The 18,023-nt window shown below is 38.8% G+C and overlaps 1 protein-coding gene across 1 annotated transcript in view; it reads left to right on the top strand.

Annotated features, from left to right (window-relative positions):
• The window catches only part of VWA3B (von Willebrand factor A domain containing 3B), a 75,128-nt gene extending 58,306 nt beyond the window's left edge, over window positions 1–16,822 (top strand). The window contains exons 24-28 of the mRNA XM_032226227.1: window positions 1,483–1,607; window positions 5,552–5,689; window positions 8,517–8,614; window positions 10,424–10,674; window positions 16,524–16,822. Coding sequence (XP_032082118.1) covers window positions 1,483–1,607; window positions 5,552–5,689; window positions 8,517–8,614; window positions 10,424–10,674; window positions 16,524–16,822 — 911 coding nt within the window. The remainder of the gene's footprint in view (window positions 1–1,482; window positions 1,608–5,551; window positions 5,690–8,516; window positions 8,615–10,423; window positions 10,675–16,523) is intronic.
• Window positions 16,823–18,023: the final 1,201 nt, after the last annotated feature.

The raw sequence follows: 18,023 nt of genomic DNA, 5'->3' as shown, positions 1-18,023 counted from the left end.
GAATAAAGCTTAATATCCAGCTGTGGTTTTCAGAACCGAAGGAACAAAAAATGATGTATAGCAGAAAAAAGAGTGAGAATATGTATATTATTATGATAGTTGGGAGTTGTGCCAACCTTAAAACTTTCCTTTTTATAGTTGGCATCACTAGTGAGATTATCTTTGGTTCCCAGATCTTAATATAGTTCTTGTCTTTCAATTCATAGCTCAATTTTCCATAATGTTTCCAAAAGCAAGAATCACTTAAACAGGCTTTTTTCAAAGTTGATGGGTTTCCATAAGACTAGGGAGGGGGATAGAAAGAAAGCGAACGTTCAAACACAGTCAGTTTTCTCCCCGCAGAGATTCGGACCCTCACCTCTCTCCAGGCTTTCTGGAAAGCCGTTAAAACCTGGCTGTGCCGGCAGGCCTGGGGTTGACGAGTTCCCTTCCCCTCTCGAATCGTGTGACTGTTGACTGTCTTTTAAAATTCTCTTTGTACCTTGTTTGTTGTATTTTCTTCTTGTTTACCCCCCCCCCCTTGGGTTTGTTAGCCGCCCTGAGTCCCTCCGGGAATAGGGCGGCATATAAATACAATAAACCTTATAACCTTAACCTTATTGCTAAAAATTTTGCCTCTTGATCAGAGATTCCTAGAATGTATTATTTTGCTTAACAGGTTTCAGGGCCTGAAAAAGTTTTTAAATCCCTGTTTTAAAAGATCCAGTACAATTTGTTTAATGTGCAAATACATACTGGTATATTTTCAATTATTTGCCATTGATAAATTGTGGATATGAAATTGGAAGTAGGGCCAGGCAAACATCTATTACATGTTAGGCATGAAGATGAAAACAGGTTGCAAGGGTATTTCAGATGAGGGAATGTATGTATTTATATAGATTTAAAAACACCCAACTCCAAACAAGAAGGTTCGCTGCCATCATGGAGAAATATGCGTATAGATACATGCATACAAGCCTTTTACAGATATGTGGTTGAAGGGGGAACTTGCTCCCTCAGTCCAGCTCCTTAATTCCTCAAACAGTCACGCTACTATGGAAACCCTGATCTCATCTGATTTTGGAAGCTAAGCAGGATCAGGCTTGGTTAGTATTAAGATGTGGGGACTGCCTGGTACTACTGGATGCTGTGGGTTTTTATTTGGATTCAGACCTGAATGGGAGGGAGATAGACAATTTCTAAATTTGATTGATGAACAAACAAACATACATCTTAAAATCTTCATCTCAGCCCTCTTCAAAATCCAATTGATAGTGGGTCCAGAAAAATAATTTATCACATTGAATAAACTGAATTACAAATTGCATTGTTTAATCCCACATTATTTTTTCTTGATAATGTGGGATTATCTTCAAGAGCAGTAGTTTTCTTGCTTTTTCTTTAGGTGGGAACTTTTACAATTCTGTTACTTAAATTCCTTTTAAAATATGCATCTGAACATTGTGCATGTAAATTGAATTTTGGGGTTTTTTGTTTCAGGAACAGTGGTGAAGAGCATCACATCATTTTATGCACTTGTTGATTTTGTTAATGGACAGAGTGAGATTGTCCCCTTGAAGTTCATTTTGTTTATTGGAGGTGCGACATCTTGTCCACCCTTACATGTGAGTAGCATGCTATTTCTCAAGATAAGTTTAGGTTTAGGCTGCATGGTGCTTTTTAAAGGCAATATGCTTTTTATTTGAATATATTTGGAAGTTCTCTGTGAACACAAGATCAGATCAGAACAGCTGGTTTACTGTAGCTTTATGCTAAAAGTCCAATTTGATCCTGTAAAAATGACTAGAGCAGAGGTGTCCAACTCAATTTCATTGAGGGCTGTGTCAGGGTTGTGTTTGACCTTGGGGGGCTGGAGTGCGTGGGTGGGGTGGTCATGGCCAGCATGATGTCACTTGTCAAGGCTCTGGTTTTGGTGCTGATGGTCTCCTGCAGCCTTCTGCCTGCAGAAATAGAGCTCATGGGGGCCACTTGAGGCCTGCCTGGACTCCTTTTTCACTGGCAAATGGCTGCAGGAGAACTGCACAGTCAAAAACAGAGCATGAGAGGGCCACACATGGCCCTCTGTTTTCGCTGGCAAAGGCACCGTGGGCTGGTCCTTTCCTGTTTCCAGGGCAGCCACATGGGCCAGATCTAAGTACCCCAAGGGCCAGATCTGGCCCTGAGGCAGAGATGGGTTGCTACCGGTTCCGGTGAACCAGTAGTGGAAATTGTGACTGGGTTGCCGAACCAGTAGGGATGGCAGGCTTGCCACACCCTGCGGTTTCCCAGTTGCTGCGGCATGTTTTTTTAAAAACATTTTTAACATTCTGCGCATGGGCAGACCTATTTACAGGCAACTGCACACACATGCAGAGTGTGCGCAAATCGCGAGCAAATCATGCATGCGCTGGACTGGTAGTAACACCAGCAGAAACCCCCCCCTGCCCTGAGGGCCTTGAGTTTGACACCCCTGGAGTAGAGTAACAGAATAACAGAGTTGGAAGGGACTTGGAGGTCTTCTAATCCAATCCCTGCTCAAGCAGGAAACCCTAAACCAATCCAGACAAGTGGCTGTCTAGTCTCTTTTTTCGATGGAGCACCCACAACTTCTGGAGGCAAACAGTTCCAGTGGTTTATTGTTCTCACTATTAAGACATTTTCCCTTAGTTCTAGGTTTGTTCTCTCCTTGATTAGTTTTCATCCATTATTTCTTGTCTTGCTTCCTGGTGCTTTGGGAAATAGGTTGACCCCCTCTTTGTGGCAGCCCCTCAAATATTGGAATATTACTATCATGTCATTCCTTGTCCTTCTTTTAGCCTTTTTTACTAGATCTAGACAAATCAGCTACCTTTCCTAAAAAGAAACATTTCTCCATAATTTGCTGAGTGAAAGGTATATCTATTATGTAGGTATAATTTTCCATTAATTGTTCTACACAGTAATAAATCATAATGACTATATAAGTCATATGTGAAAAGGGTAAATGTCTTTAGAGTAGACAGGGATCAAGATTTGGGCTGTGAGGGATGGGAAAGGGATTTATCCTATTTTTCTCTCATGCTACAGTCTTGATCAACTTGATCAAATCTACTCTGCCTTGCTGATCATCTTGGAAAAGGAATTGCTATAGACATCATTGCAATTTTCATCCTGGAACTAAGAATAGTTTTTGTTTGGGTTGCTGTAATGCACCATTTTTTGATAAAAAATATTATAGAGTTGAAAGGGAAATAGCTTTTCTGGAACAGCAATTCCATGCAAATTGAAATAGATTATTCTTTTAAAAAAATGGCTAGTGTTGATCAGCAGTTTTTATCTGTGATTTGATGTGGTTCATTTTCAATTTGTACACATAACTGTTTGCAAAATGCACCTCACCGTATCAAATTGGAAGTGAACCGTATTAAATTCATTTTTATTTTCAGATAAGTATCAGAGCAATGTGCTATGGAAAAACATGATCTGGCACATCTGGCATTGTATGTTTATAAAGTAAATTGACCCTTGATTTTTTTTCTTTTTGTTTTTTTTTTCAAAAATAAAAACATCAAAACTAGTTTGGGTCCCATGTAGAATTATAAACATCATTTTTAAAATGGAGGTGATAGTCTAATAAATACCTGGGCTTATTTCTTCTTTCCATATTTTATAAATGAAGGTATTAACTCTACATTCCAATGTCATTCATTCATTCATTCATTCATTCAATCAATTTTTATGCAAAATCTTAGGTGGCTTATGAAAATGAAAGGTTACAAAACTCATAAAACTACCCAGTTGTAAAAACCACAAACCATTGCACCCACTTATTTATATGTAGCAGCATCAAAAGGTACCAGAAGTGTAAAGATGCATGTTAAAAATAGTTGATAAGATTGAACTTCCATAATGTTTAATACACTTCAAAATCAATGAACTTTGTAGTGAAAGAACCACAATAACAAAAAAGCTAGTGCTACCATTAGACAGAAATTAGGAGGAGCAGGAAAAAAAAACATATTTGCTGCCATTTAGTGGCCATCTGGACTTTTGCAACTTAGATCTGTTTGTCCTAGAATAACTATGTCAGTGCATTTCCCATCAAGGACACCTAAAGAAAGTGCTGAAGATCAGCTGTAATGACCAGCATAGTATATACCCTTGATGCGAAACTATGGCATGTGTGCTAGAGGTGGCACGCAGAGCCCTCTCTGCTGGCACGCGTGTCGTTGCCCCAGGTCAGATCTCCGTGGCGTTTTTTTTGTGAACTTCTGTTTCCCTCCAAACAATGAAACAGAAGCTCACGAAAGAAGAAGATCTTACCTCTTGCTGTGCTGCTGGTGTTGGGATGCCCTGCCTCCTCCCAGTCAGCTGGTCTTTGGATCTCTGCTGACATGTGTGTGCATGGTCATGCATGTTCACACATGTCCATGCGCATGCAAACCTTTTAGTTTGGGCATGTGCGTGCACAGTTTAGGTACTTGGTGTCTAAAAGGTTTACCATCGCTGGTATATACAGTACTGGGGAGGGAGTATCATGACCTTGATATGGGTTCGGAAGAGAATTAACATCCAGTGCAGATAACCTCAGTACAGTTCACAGAATAGATGTGGGTGCCATTTGCTGATTGGGTTTTAGCATTTTGTATCAGTTGAGGCCTGTGTCTTCAAAGGTAGAATCCTGTAAAGTACATTATGGTAAACAAATGGTTATTGGAACATGATCATTGTAGCTAAGCTGTCCTAGTTCAGAACATATGTAATTAACAAATCAAATGGAGCTGCAACTGAACATATTCTGCCCTTTCAAGCTTGCACCAAAGGCTATATATCTAGTTTTTTACTTTTTAGTGGATAAAGCATAGGTTCATTTATGTTACGTTTTGGGGAGTGGAATGGAATTTAAGAGCCATAGTGGTACAGTGGTTAGAATGCATATTGCAGACTAGCTTTGCCCACTGCCAGGAGTTCAGTTCTGACTGGCTCAAGGTTGACTCAGCCTTCCATCCTTCTGAGATCGGTAAAATGAGGAATCAGATTGTTGGGCGAAATATGCTGACTCTGTAAAACCACTTAGTGAGGGACTGTAAAGTACTCTGCGAGAAGCCAGAGGTGGTATTCAGCCAGTTCTGCCAGGTTCTGGGGAACCAGTAGCGGAAATTTTGAGTTGTTCAGAGAACTGGCAAATAGGATGACCACATACCTGTTGCCTCCCAGCTGATCTTCTTTGTTGCCCTGAACAGGAGAACAGAGCTGGTTAGTGGGGTAAGGAGAGAATGGGGATTTTGCAGTAACCTTCCCCTGCCATGCTGACAAAGCAACGCCATGCCCACCAAGCAAAACCCACAGAACCGGTAGTAAAAATTTTCGAATTCCATCACTATGTGAAGCGGTATATAAGTCTAAGTGCTATTGCTATTTAACTGCAGAGAAGAGTCAGGTATGGGTTGAAATTTTTAATTAAAAATCTGTATATATCTTTGTATATTCTTACTGGGTTCTCACCTTTCTTCAGATTCAAACTTTAAAACTTTAGGATATTTACATTTAAGATAGGTGTGTTCAACTCACATTTATTATTATTCAACAGATTGGAGATTATGTATTCACCAGAATAAGGAAGCCATCAGGTGAAGAGTATTACGTCCCTGGTGTTGTCATAGCAATACCAAATAAAGCTGATGTAGATGATAAACTCTACACAGTTTTGAAATACAACAATAAAAAGGTAAGCAATCAATGAGCAACCCACATCTGGCTGGAATTGCAATGCGCTGAATGTACCAATTCAAGGCTCTACCAGGATAGGAATTATTTCCTCATCTTTTGACTGGTTAACTCAGTGTACCTCAACCTCAGCAGTCTAAGATATGGCTGAGGAATTCTGAAAGCACACACGTCTTAAAGTTGTCAGAGCTGAGGAACAATTGATTAACTGATGAAATGGTAAGCATACAACTTCTTTTGTCTTTTCCAAATTTAAATTCCTGCAATGTGTTACCTAGAAAGTGCTGCAAGCACTTTATTGATACCTGAATCTTTCCTTCAATAATATGCTTTGTTCCTGATAATTAAGTATTTCAGTAATTAATCAGATAGACAAAGTAGATCCTATTCAGTGGTGAAATTCAGCCGGTTCTATCCGGTCTGGGCAAACCAGTAGTGCTGGCAGCGGGAGGCTCTGCCCACCCGCCCGGATGTCATCACGTCCCCTTTTTGATGCTCTGCCCATACGCAGAGGTGGGGCATGTGAGCACACTCACATTTTTGAACCAGTAGTGAAGGTAAGTTGATTAAACCCCTGATCCTATTGTAATACTCTGTTATATCCCAAAAATAATGAAAAGCAGAATGAGCAGAAAAAAACCTTACTATTTTATCCAAGTGATTTTTTAAAATATCATTATAAACTAAAGCTTTTGTAAAAGACATGAAAATTATTTAGAAGAATTCCTGTTTTTCATGGTTATATAAATGCAAATCTTTTACTAAAAAAATTAAAATTTATAAACAAGAAAAAGAGGAAAATAAAAACTTCTAATTACATATTCAGTACAACCTATGCTAAAATTATATAAAGTGTTTATATCTCCTACATGGGGCCTTAATTCATCCTCGGCTCTTAATACAGATATGTTGTCAGGGTTCCAAATAGGATCCAAAATTAAATCAGAGTCCAAGGCAAAGTATTGCTCAAAGTTCCAATTTATTAAGAGATAATGTTGGCACATCTAGGAAAACCCGAATCTGAAAGCTTCCCCATTTTCCCCACCCAACTGAAAGTTCACAAACTTGCCCCACACTCACCAGCCCATCACATGGTCCAATCTTCCACTGCCATGCTGGCAGTTTCACCCATCCAATTCCAGTCAGGTGCAGAGGTGCAGAGACAAAGGATGACCTTGGCTTTCTAGAAAGGAATTTTGTTTGGGCTACATAGCTTCTAACTCTGTACAATCCCCCCTCCCATTTTCTCACAATAGAAAAAGCATACAAGAATAATAGAAAGTGTGGCAGGCCAAAGATCCAAAAAGAATATGGCTGCAGGCCTGACATTTAATTTACTTCCAAGAATATTGGAACAAGGGAAAGTTGGTTAAATTCGTGTCCTCTCAACTGAACCAGCTACTACAAAGTAATATTTCTGTTACTAAGAATGCTCAGGGCAGAAAGTAATACATTTAGATAGTGTTCAACTTTATAAAGCAAAAGATTACCAAGAATTTTTTAAAATATATTTTTAAAAATTATATAGTTCTTCCATAATATTTTTAAATGGGTTTCTCCCCCCAAAAGCTACATATAACAAAGCCTTTTGCTTAGCTGCACTTTTCCAGAAATATTATATACTATTAAATCTATGAAAATAGTTGTACCTCAGATTTATAATCCTGGATATTTTTTTTTGAATATGTATATAAAGATATATTTATTCCCTGTTTATAACCAGCTCTTTGTTGGTGCAATGGAAAAATAATAAACAAGATTTAATGATGTGTTAAAAACCTGAGTTTTTCAATATGCACAATGTTTTTGAAGACTAGAAGTCCTCCAAGGTCACTTCCAACTCTGTTATTCTGGGTTTTCCTCTTCTTTTCAATATCTTTATTTCTTAGCAAGAAAACAAGTGGCATGATGGCCTAGAGGTGGAGGCACTCACCTACCACTCAGAAGGTTGAGAGTTCAATCCTAGGTAGCAACAGATGTCCCTCCCTATTAGGGTGCAAAGAGAAGATATTTGCTGTGAACTCCATGTAGGTGTCAGGGAGCCAGTAAATCTCAGCTCCATTCAGTCAACCTAGCTCTACACCAAATTAAGGGATAACAGGGTTATAAAAAGAAAAAAAAATCTTAGCAATAAAAACAGTAGACAATTATAAAGTGGTGTCATATTTTGCTTTTGACACCAATTTGGCCCTAAAACAAAGAAGTTAAGGTGGTTGTTTCTACTTCATTTAGCAGTAGCAATAGCAATAGCAGTTAGACTTATATACCGCTTCATAGGGCTTTCAGCCCTCTCTAAGCGGTGTACAGAGTCAGCATATTGCCCCCACAGTCTGGGTCCTCATTTTACCCACCTCAGAAGGATGGAAGGCTGAGTCAACCTTGAGCCAGTGAGATTTGAACCGCCGAACTGCAGCTTAGCAGTCAGCTGAAGGGGCTGCAGTACTGCACTCTAACCACTGCACCACCTCGGCTCTGAATTAGTTCCCTAAATAGGTAAAATAAGTATCTAGCATAAGATACATAATTAATAACATAGAGTAATTATTCAATATTTTGTTTAAACAATCTTATTTTTGACATTATTTTGAAGATGTCTACTGTAGTAATCAATCTTTGTTATGGAAGATTGAAGAATAGTCAACTATTTTTTAGTAAATAACACTTGCCTTTTAAAATATTCGGAGAAATTGAGTTCCAGAACATTGTGCTCTATAGTTAATCAACTCACCACCTTTTCTTGTTGTTTAACACATTTCTTTAATTTGAATTATTTATAACTCGTTATATTAAAAATCAAAGTTTAATCTTTTAAAAATGTTTTGTTGTAGGATCATTGTGTACGAAATGGGCTTTTTAAAATTAGTCATAGAAGGTACACTTGTTCCTGCTGCTACATCAACATGACGAAGATGATGGATTACCTCATGTGAGCATGAATAAATGCTTTTCGTTATATAATTTAAATGCATGTAATGCATATAGGGATGTGGTAGCTCAGTGGCTAAGATACTGAACTTGTCAATCAGAAAGGTTGACAATTCAGCAGTTTGAATCCCTAGTGCTGTGTAACAGAATGAGCTCCTGTTACTTGTCCCAGCTTCTGCTAACTTAGCAGTTTGAAAGCACATAAAAATGCAAGTAGAAAAATAGGAACCACTTTGGTGGGAAGTTAACAGCATTCCGTGTGCCTTTGGCGTTTAGTCATGCTGGCCACATGACCACGGAGACATTTTCGGACAACACTGGCTCTTTGGCTTTGAAACAGATGAGCACCCCTCCCCCTAGTGTCAGGAATGACTAGCACGTATGTATGAGGGGAACATTTACCTTTAATTCATATAGTCAGATATCTGTTAAACCAGGTTCCTGCTACAACTGCTCATGTAACTATCAATATTTCTGACAGATTCTTCATTTCAGAAACTTTGAACACTATTTCCAGTGATTTCTGTCTTTTGTGGATACTCTTTGCATTGGAAACTAAATCCTTACTCGTTCTGAGAAAAAAACATCTGCCTGTTGCCAATAACTGAGGATGATAGTTATTGGAAATAAAATAGGGGGAAAAATAAATTTCCCTCCCCACTCATATGAACTCAGGGCTACATAAGTATCCATGCTCCCGTATAATAAATTATTATGAAATTTGCCAATGTAAATTAAACTTTTAATGTAGCAATACATACAAGCCTTTGTAATCAAGACCTGTTAAAATTTAGTTTTGTTATAGGGAAATGGAAGAAATTCAAGCAATGACACTGGATTTTATGTTATTTTTCAAGAGCTGTCAGGAACTATCATGTAATGCTCTGCACCATCAAAGCTATACCTTTCCATTTCAGTTCTATTTTATTGAGCAATAACTTGTATTCCCAGAAGGGCATCTCTAGTTAATGTAGTATGGCTGGCATCCAATTTAATTGAAAAAAACAATTGTACTATTTAATAATTGAACCCTTTCAAAGCTATTATCTGGAAGAGCTCTTTATCAAAATGAGCCACCATTATTTTCTGAATTGCAGTGAACTCAGGAGAATATATTTGCTAAAATTTAGCTAATTGCCATAAGCATCTGCAGCAAGCCATAATGATCAGAACATAACACATGTGCAGTGATACACCTAAGGAATGTCAGAAATTATATCATGATGTCACAATACAGGTTTCATCAGATGCTTCCTTCCACTCCTGTAGACATCTATCCATACAACAAAAGAGACCCAGAATAGGATTGTATGAAATAGTAGGATGGAGAATTATGACAGCATTATTACAGCAAAGATTGTTAGGTTAGTTTCTGTATGAAGTATCCAAGGATGATCTGATGATGACATTTATCACTCTGTTGATCATGAGGTTTAATTCAGCTTATCTGGCTGGCTAGGTGGTTAGCCCATAGTTCCATCACTGTGCTACATGTGCCCCTCCTGTGTGGTTAGCGGAAGGGGAAGAACAGAGTGCATTGTTCTTTGGTCATAAATATACAAGGGCTAATACGTGATTTGCACAGTGATATTTAACCATAAATGGAAAGTATGTAGGATGGGGATAATCAGTAATGCATTGGAGTATAGATATAATAATGAACAGAATAGATATAGAAGACAGGTATAAATATATTGACAACTGCTATCGTTCCCTCCTTGTCATTCTATACATAAAATAAATAAAATGTTGGCAGAAATTTGGAGTCCACCATGCCTACCTTCATTCTGTTTCCTCCTTTGTATTCTAGACCAAATGTAACAGTCCCAAAGCACATCCATAGAGCAGTCGCAGAGGCCGAGAAACAGAAAAATTCTATATCTGTAGGAGGGGATTGGAAGAAGAAGAAGAAGAAGAAGAAGGACAGAGGAAGAGTTAACAGCAAAAAGGAGCGTTGTAAAGAATGGACCTCATCTGTCGGTGATGAGATGTTTTCCTCTAGAACTAAACGAAGAGCAAATAGCTTGTCACCTACTTTTCATCGCAAAAAAGAAAGTACAGGTACAGAAAGTAAACAGGAAAAAAAAGTAAGGCAGGTTATAAGATCAAATGTAGCTAAAGTGGATCTGCTCCATTAGTCCTTTTTATCCATTACCTACTTGATATTTCTGATCTTAGTATATGTTTGGAATTTTGCCATTTATTTTATAGATTCTTACATAGCCCAAAAGGTAGACCATCCAGATGCTACTTCATGCATATGTATACATCCATATACATTCTACATGCACATAGACCCAAATAACTCAACTACTGTTCCAATGATAAGATGGCTGTTCTCTTACAACAGAGACCTTCCAATAATTCCTTTTATCATTTCCATCTTCCATTATCTGTTTCTTTTCTCTTCCTCACTAAAATTTACTAAATGGAATAATTTGTTCTAGTCCATCATCTCCTCAATTAACGTGCCCACAGTATGTTATTTTCTGCTTCATGAACAGCCAGTTTCATCTGGTTCAGAACTGACTGATTAGTTCTTCTTCCATTTCATGGCATTCTTGGTAAATTCAGAGGTTCTGTCCTTGGTCAGAAACATATCTGCCCCACACATTAATACATTCCATATTCAGGCACTATTTATACATTCAAAGGACAGGTTGGAATCAATGAAGCAAAGATAGAGCTTATTATATACACTTTTCCTCTCCGTTATCTCTTTTTTATTGGCTGTTTGATCTTGTGTTTCTCTTTAAATTATCTGTTCCTTTGGCATTTCTCTCTACCTGCAGCTCTTTTTCTTTGTAATATTTTAGGAAAACATGGCTTGTGTGAAGAATCAGTAGAATGGTTCACTAATTTGAGCATTCTTTTGCATCTCCTTTTTCCAATAGAGGTGTACACCATGTTCTTTGCCAATCTTTGCTCTCACGCTTCCTGTTCGGTCTCTTAACTCATCCCATTGGTATTTTATCTTTACCTGATTAATAGCTGACCTGTTGTCTCTTGTACCTTACTTTCTCTTGGAATTGATTTTTAAATTTAATCCCATTATACAAATCTTTTGCCTATAATAGTCTCTAATTCTGTCTGAAAAATATTTCAGTGACAGGCATCCATAGAGGATGTGTACACACAAATGACAAATCTTATACTGTGACACAAGCTCTGCCCTTTTCATGTAACACACAAGTACATCATTATTTTAATGAAATATTGACTTACCGCATTTTTCGGAGTATAAGACACACTGGAGTATAACCAAGATTTTGAAGAGGCAAATTTAAAAAAAAAAAGTTTTTGCACTCCGCAGACCTCCCAAAAGAGGCCAATTTTTCACGAAAATGGACCCGTTTTATTCCAAAAAAAGGGCATGAATAGCCTTTAGGAGGCTTGTAGAATGCTCCTCGGTCCCCCCCCCATGAGCAAAAAACTGTCCATTTTTCGTGAAAACAGGCCAATTTTTGTCAAAAAAGGGCATTCATAGCCTTTAGGAGGCTTATAGAGTGTTCCTGGGGGCTGGGGGGAGGCGACAAAATTGAGCAAAAAATAGCCTGTTTTTTGCTTATTTCTGCCCTTCCCAGCCCAGGAGCATTTTGAAAGTCTCCTAAAGGCTATATGCATAGCCATTTTGGTGAAAGGTGCAGGGTTTCAGGGGGCAAAAAATGCTGAATACAGTGTATAAGATGCACCCAGATTTTCAGCCTCTTTTTTGAGGGAAAAGAGTACATCTTATACTCCGAAAAATATGGTACTATGAATGCTCCTGATGTCAGTATAGTATTTCCATCTTTTTTTCATCTCATTTGCCCCTGTATTAGATATTAGCCTTATTCTTGAATATTAGTATCCTAAGCACAAATTTGTGATTGGCTCAGTCTTTATAAAAATATATTTTCTTGTTATATTCCTCCATTGGTTGAAGTAACTTTCCTTGTTCTTGTTTAATACAGATAGTCCTTGGGTTGTGACCTCAATTGAACCTAAAACCTCTGTTGCTAACCGAGAAATTTGTTGTCCATTTTGCCCCATTTTACAATCTTCCTTGCCATATATCACATTTCAATTTTACTAATTTCAGATTTCCTTGATTCATATTTCTCACAGTCCATGTTACACTGGTTTGTGCCCTGTTAAATGAGAAACTTTTATTTCAGTACTGGCTCCATCAGTGATCTAATGCATTCTGGCTTTGCCTTGAACACTTCATGATCTCGAAATCTATTTGTTTGATGCTTTTCTTCAGTAATTAAATGAGTGACCTTTAAGTTGATATCATTATCTGGCACCCAAGCCTAAATGTTAATCTCAATGTTAGATTTATGCTCCTGCCAGCATCACTCTCGAGGTCATTGATCTGATAGGAGGGCTCAGAAATCCCAAAGTATAGGTAGTTCTCAACTTACGACCACAATTGAACCCAAAATTTCTGTTGCTAAGTGAGGCATTTGTTAAGTGAGTTTTGTCCCATTACGACTTTTGTTGTCAAACTAAATGACTTAGTTTGTACACAATTCCCCCCCAAAAATTAAATCAAGATGTATAGAACAAGCTGTAGCCATCATTATGTCTGGGTTCATTTTTCACCCTACACCAAAATGCACTTACCACATTAGCTTTAGTGCAGTGTAGAAATCAACCGATCATAAACTATAGATAATGATTTATGTCTTGCATGAAGAATGAACCCAGTCTTTTGCAATGTATTCTGTTTGAAGTAAACAAGTTATTGTTAACAGTTGTGTGGTTTAATTTAGGAACTACTCAGAGTTATTATGCTGCAGAATGATAGCACCTGACTCATAATAAATATTCATTTTTAGTTTTGCATGTATTGTAGAATTGCAGAAGATGAATTCTAAATAGTAAATTCTGAAATGAAGGAGTTAGTATTGAAATTTGCTGTCTTGATGGAATGTGTGTACCTTCCATTTACTAGAATCTATCCATCTCTTGTCTAAATTATAATCTTGTTGACTTCGTATTATATTACTATATTTTTCTTGGTCTTTAGTTTCATTAACTTTACTTCCCTTTATTGATACAATGTTTTCTTGAGTCTTTTATTATATATTGTACACAAAAATAATAACCCATGACAACAATAAAACACATTGTGTTTATAAAACATTCTTAACCATGGTTTTCTCTTTTCAATCATTCCACAATTTTGTGAATTTGCATGACACACTGAACCACAATGTGAACATGTGAATTGTGTTTGTGCATCATAGAAAACTAAAATAATGTCAGTTTGTGATTCAGTGTGTTGTATGATTATTTGGAATGGGGGATGGGTGGTTTGTAAGATTCAGTAAGGTTTCTGCAAAACATTAGTAGAATAAATAGTAATAGTAAGCCAACATTTATGCTAAACATTATAATAACTGAATTTATGCACTGTATTAAGTCAAATTCAAAGACACTACATATTGAACAAGTTCACACAGTACACTAGATTAGAATAAAATGGGGCTGAGCAATTTATGGAAATTCAAATAATTGTCCCAGCCTGTTGGGAGGATCAGTCGTCACATGGCATGTTTCTTAAATAGTTGTACATTTTGTAAAAATAGGTTTAGGATCTCAAATTGATCTTATCGTGATCGGTGAATCTTATTAAGGCTCAAGAGAAATATGATAGTTACTTTCAAAAAGTATGTTTAAAAACATTTGAAGTCAGGCCTGATAATCTTGAAAAGTCTGAAAGGCGCTTTTCAAAAGGCAACTAGATTGTTTTTTCCCCTTGAAAATGTTTTGCTCCTCATCCAAGAAGCGTCTTCAGTTCTGACTTCTCATCCAAGAAGTCAATGCAAATATGTGGATATATTTAGAAACAAACCAGGATATTGCTCAGTAAAACAAATGGTTAATTGCCAAGAAGCGTACAAGTTCTGATGATCAAGTAATAGATTCTCTTGTAGTCTAATCTTCACACTAGTAGCACCTTTATCCTTAATACATTAACAAAAATATTATTAAAAACAATGATGCCCATTGATTCAAGAATCGGGAAATTATGTCCGAAGTTGGGGAGCAATTTTCTCAGTGGTCCTCATCATTAGCTATGGATGTTAGAAATCTAACATCCGAGACCTATTTGGCTTCCCATCCATGGTTGAAGCACTTTGGTTAGTGCTTAAAAGTGAACAAAAACCATGAAGCCTCCCCTCCCCCTCTACATTTCTATATATCCATCCATCACATTGCCACACATGACAGCAGAGTTCCACCCATGCATTCTTTGGCCCCTAACAACATGCTTACTGTTTTACCATTTCAGAAGTTATTGCTGATGGAGGAACTCCATACAGCTAGTCCTCGACTTACGACCACAATTCAGCTCAAAATTGCTGTTGCTAAGTGAAGTAGCTGTCAATTTAGTAACATGGTTGTTAAGTAAATTTGGCTTCCCCATTGACATCGGTTATCAGAAGGTTGCAAATGTGACTCTGGGACACTGCAATCGTCATAAATATGAGTCAGTTGCCAAGAGTCTGAATTTTGACCACGTGATCATGAGGATGCTGCAATGGTCTTAAGTGTGAAAAATGGTCATAATTTTTCAGTGCTATTGTAACTTTGAAAAGTCACTAAACTGTATTTATTTCAGTAACATTTATTCATTTAATGCCTTTATTTTCTCCATTATAGAATAGTTTGCATTACAGGTAGTCCTCGCCTTATGGTCACAACTGAGCCCAACATTTCTGTTGCAAAGCAAGACAGTTAAATGAGTTTTGCCCAGTTTTACGACCTTTCCTGCCACAGTTGTTATGTGAATCACTGCAGTTGTTAAGTTATCGTATTTTTGGAGTATAAGACGCATCTTTCTCCCCTTAAAAGAGCTTGGAAATGTTGGTGCATCTTATACACTGAATACGGTGATTTTTGGCCTCCCAAAGCCATACCCCCGCATCTCATTTTTGTGAAAAATGGGCAAAAAATGGGCCATTTTTTTGCCAAAATGAGGGCGTTTTTGCCTTCCCCCATTCCCCAGAAGCACTCTGCAGGCTTCAGCAGGGCTGGGGCAAGGCAAAAATGCCCTCGGTTTTGCGAAAAATGGGAGATTTTTCACTTGCCTTGCCCCAGCCCTGCTCAAGCCTGCAGAGTGCTGCTGGGGGCTGAAGGAAGGCAACAACTTTTTTTTTCTTACTTACCTCTTCGAAATCTTGGTGCGTCTTTTACACCGGTGTGTCTTATAGTCCAAAAGATACAATAGTAACATGGTTGTTGAATGAATGTGACTTTTCCATTGAGTTTGCTCGTCAGAAGGTTGCAAATGGTGATCACATGACCCTGGGATGCTGCAACCATCACAAATAAATGCCAGTTGCCAAGCATCTGAATTTTCATCATGTGACCATGGGGATGCTTCAATGGTCATAAGTATAGAAAGCAGTCATAAGTCACTTCTATCAGTGCTGTTGTAACTTTAAACAGTCCCAGTGGTGGGTTGCAGGCAGTACGCCCCAGTATGGGCGTACCGGAGCCAACCCAGAGCACCAGATACCATTCCAGTATGGTGCTCTGGAGGGCCCACCCACCCACCCGTGCTCCTTACCGGTGTTTAAAGGCTTCTGCGCTTCTGCGCAGGCGCATGGTGCGTACAGCACCTGCGTGACGCTCCACGGAGTAGCTGGAGCATCATGGAGCATCGCAGAGGCGCTAGGATGCATGCGTGCACTGCGCACATCCATGAGGTCGCCACCAGCCCCATTTCAACCGTACCAGTTTGAACGGGATTTGCAACCCACCACTGACTGTCACCATAAAAATAGTTCTAAGTTGAAGAATACCTGCATTGCTAATGATATGTCCTGTTGTTTCTGGCTGAGTCAGCAGATCACTTTCCACAGTTCTCACTCAATTCTTTCTCCCTTAATAATAATCTTCTTTTGTGCCGACAGCTGCTTGCAAAACCTTCCCGCCCGGTTTTTCCTCCAGCGCTGACAAGATCTGTCTGTCTTCAAGGGCTTCTGAGTATAGGCCCCACAAGGATCTTTGGAGCTCTCTCTATACTTCTGGGTACCATCAGAGCACCTCTGATCAGCCTAGCAGTTATAGCAGCAGCAGTAGCAGCAGTAGCAGCAGCAGCAGCAGCAGCAATGCCTCCTTTTCCAGCATTGAGAAAGTGGAAGAATTGGCAAGACGGCTTCAGCAGTATCACATAGCTCAAAGGAAGGACAATTCCACCAGTTGCAATTAGACAGCACGCAGAATGAAAAACGAGGAAAGGGGATTAGTCGCCGCTTTTGAAGCTGTACTATATCAATCCTGAATAAACCATTTAATTTGATATTAAACTTTTTATATATTAAAATTATATAGCATTACAAGATCTTTGTAAGGAGATCTTTTCAAATGTGGCCATCCAGTTGCCTGATATATTGGCACAGAATAAAGCATCTCTACTTGATGTATGACCAATGGGTCATGATGCCCATCGTAGGGTCGTGGCTGTCCTACATACCTCAAAGCTGCTAGCAACAAATTTCACACTGTGTTTCAATGATAAGCCCTCCCTCTGCCTTTTCCTACCATATTCCTCCATGAAGGAGACTTGTGTGTAGGTGTTAATGGGAGAGTCTGCCAAACAACTTTGAGAAGGGTTCAGACAGCAGAAGAGAGTATAATGGAAATGTTCAATGACTTAGCAACACACCGTATTTTTCAGAGTGTAAAGCGCACTTCCCCCCCCCAAAAAAGAGGTTGAAAATTTGGGTGCAGTTTATACACCAAATGTAGCCCCCACACCAGAGGCCAAAAACGTGAGGCATGGAGGCAGCGATGGTCTGTGGCAATCCCTGCAGCCTGGAACAGCTGATTGGAGGTATGCCGCTAGTCCAATCCACCCGCCCATCAGCTGTACTGAATCAGATTGTAATAACTGACCTGGCTGGTCAGCGTTTGCAGCAACAATCACATTCAGACGGCACAGCAACTGATTCAGCAGGATTCAAAATAATGATAATATACAATACATTACCAAAAGCAGGTATTTCAAGGTAGCAGTAAATACAAGTCAAACACAAGCAGTTTTACTTTCAGTTTTTGGCTAAGCTAGGCTCCTTCCTGTCTCCTTGTTGCTCACACAGCAAATTTCAGAGTCCAAATAGCCCTCATTGGCTAATTTAGTTGCTATGCCTATTCATTGGCTGACCTTGTTACCATGTGTCCGCTGAATCATTGGTGAGTTCCGGATCCCATCGCAACCGGTACGTTGTGATGGGGCCAGGCATCCACCTCAGGCACATGAGCTGCACACACATGTGCACCCACCGCCCTGCAACGCTCCAGCTGCTCGGCGGAGGTCACGCAGATGCTGTACATTGCGCACATGTGCGCAAATGGCCCAGTTGACTTAAATACAGTTAAGGAACGCAGACAGGTGGGTGGGGCCTCCAAAA

Source organism: Thamnophis elegans, chromosome 11 (assembly GCF_009769535.1).
Source record: "Thamnophis elegans isolate rThaEle1 chromosome 11, rThaEle1.pri, whole genome shotgun sequence".
Classification (NCBI taxonomy): Eukaryota; Metazoa; Chordata; class Lepidosauria; order Squamata; family Colubridae; genus Thamnophis; species Thamnophis elegans.
The sequence above is the reverse complement of the archived record's forward strand: the minus strand, read 5'-3'. Positions and strand labels throughout refer to the sequence as shown.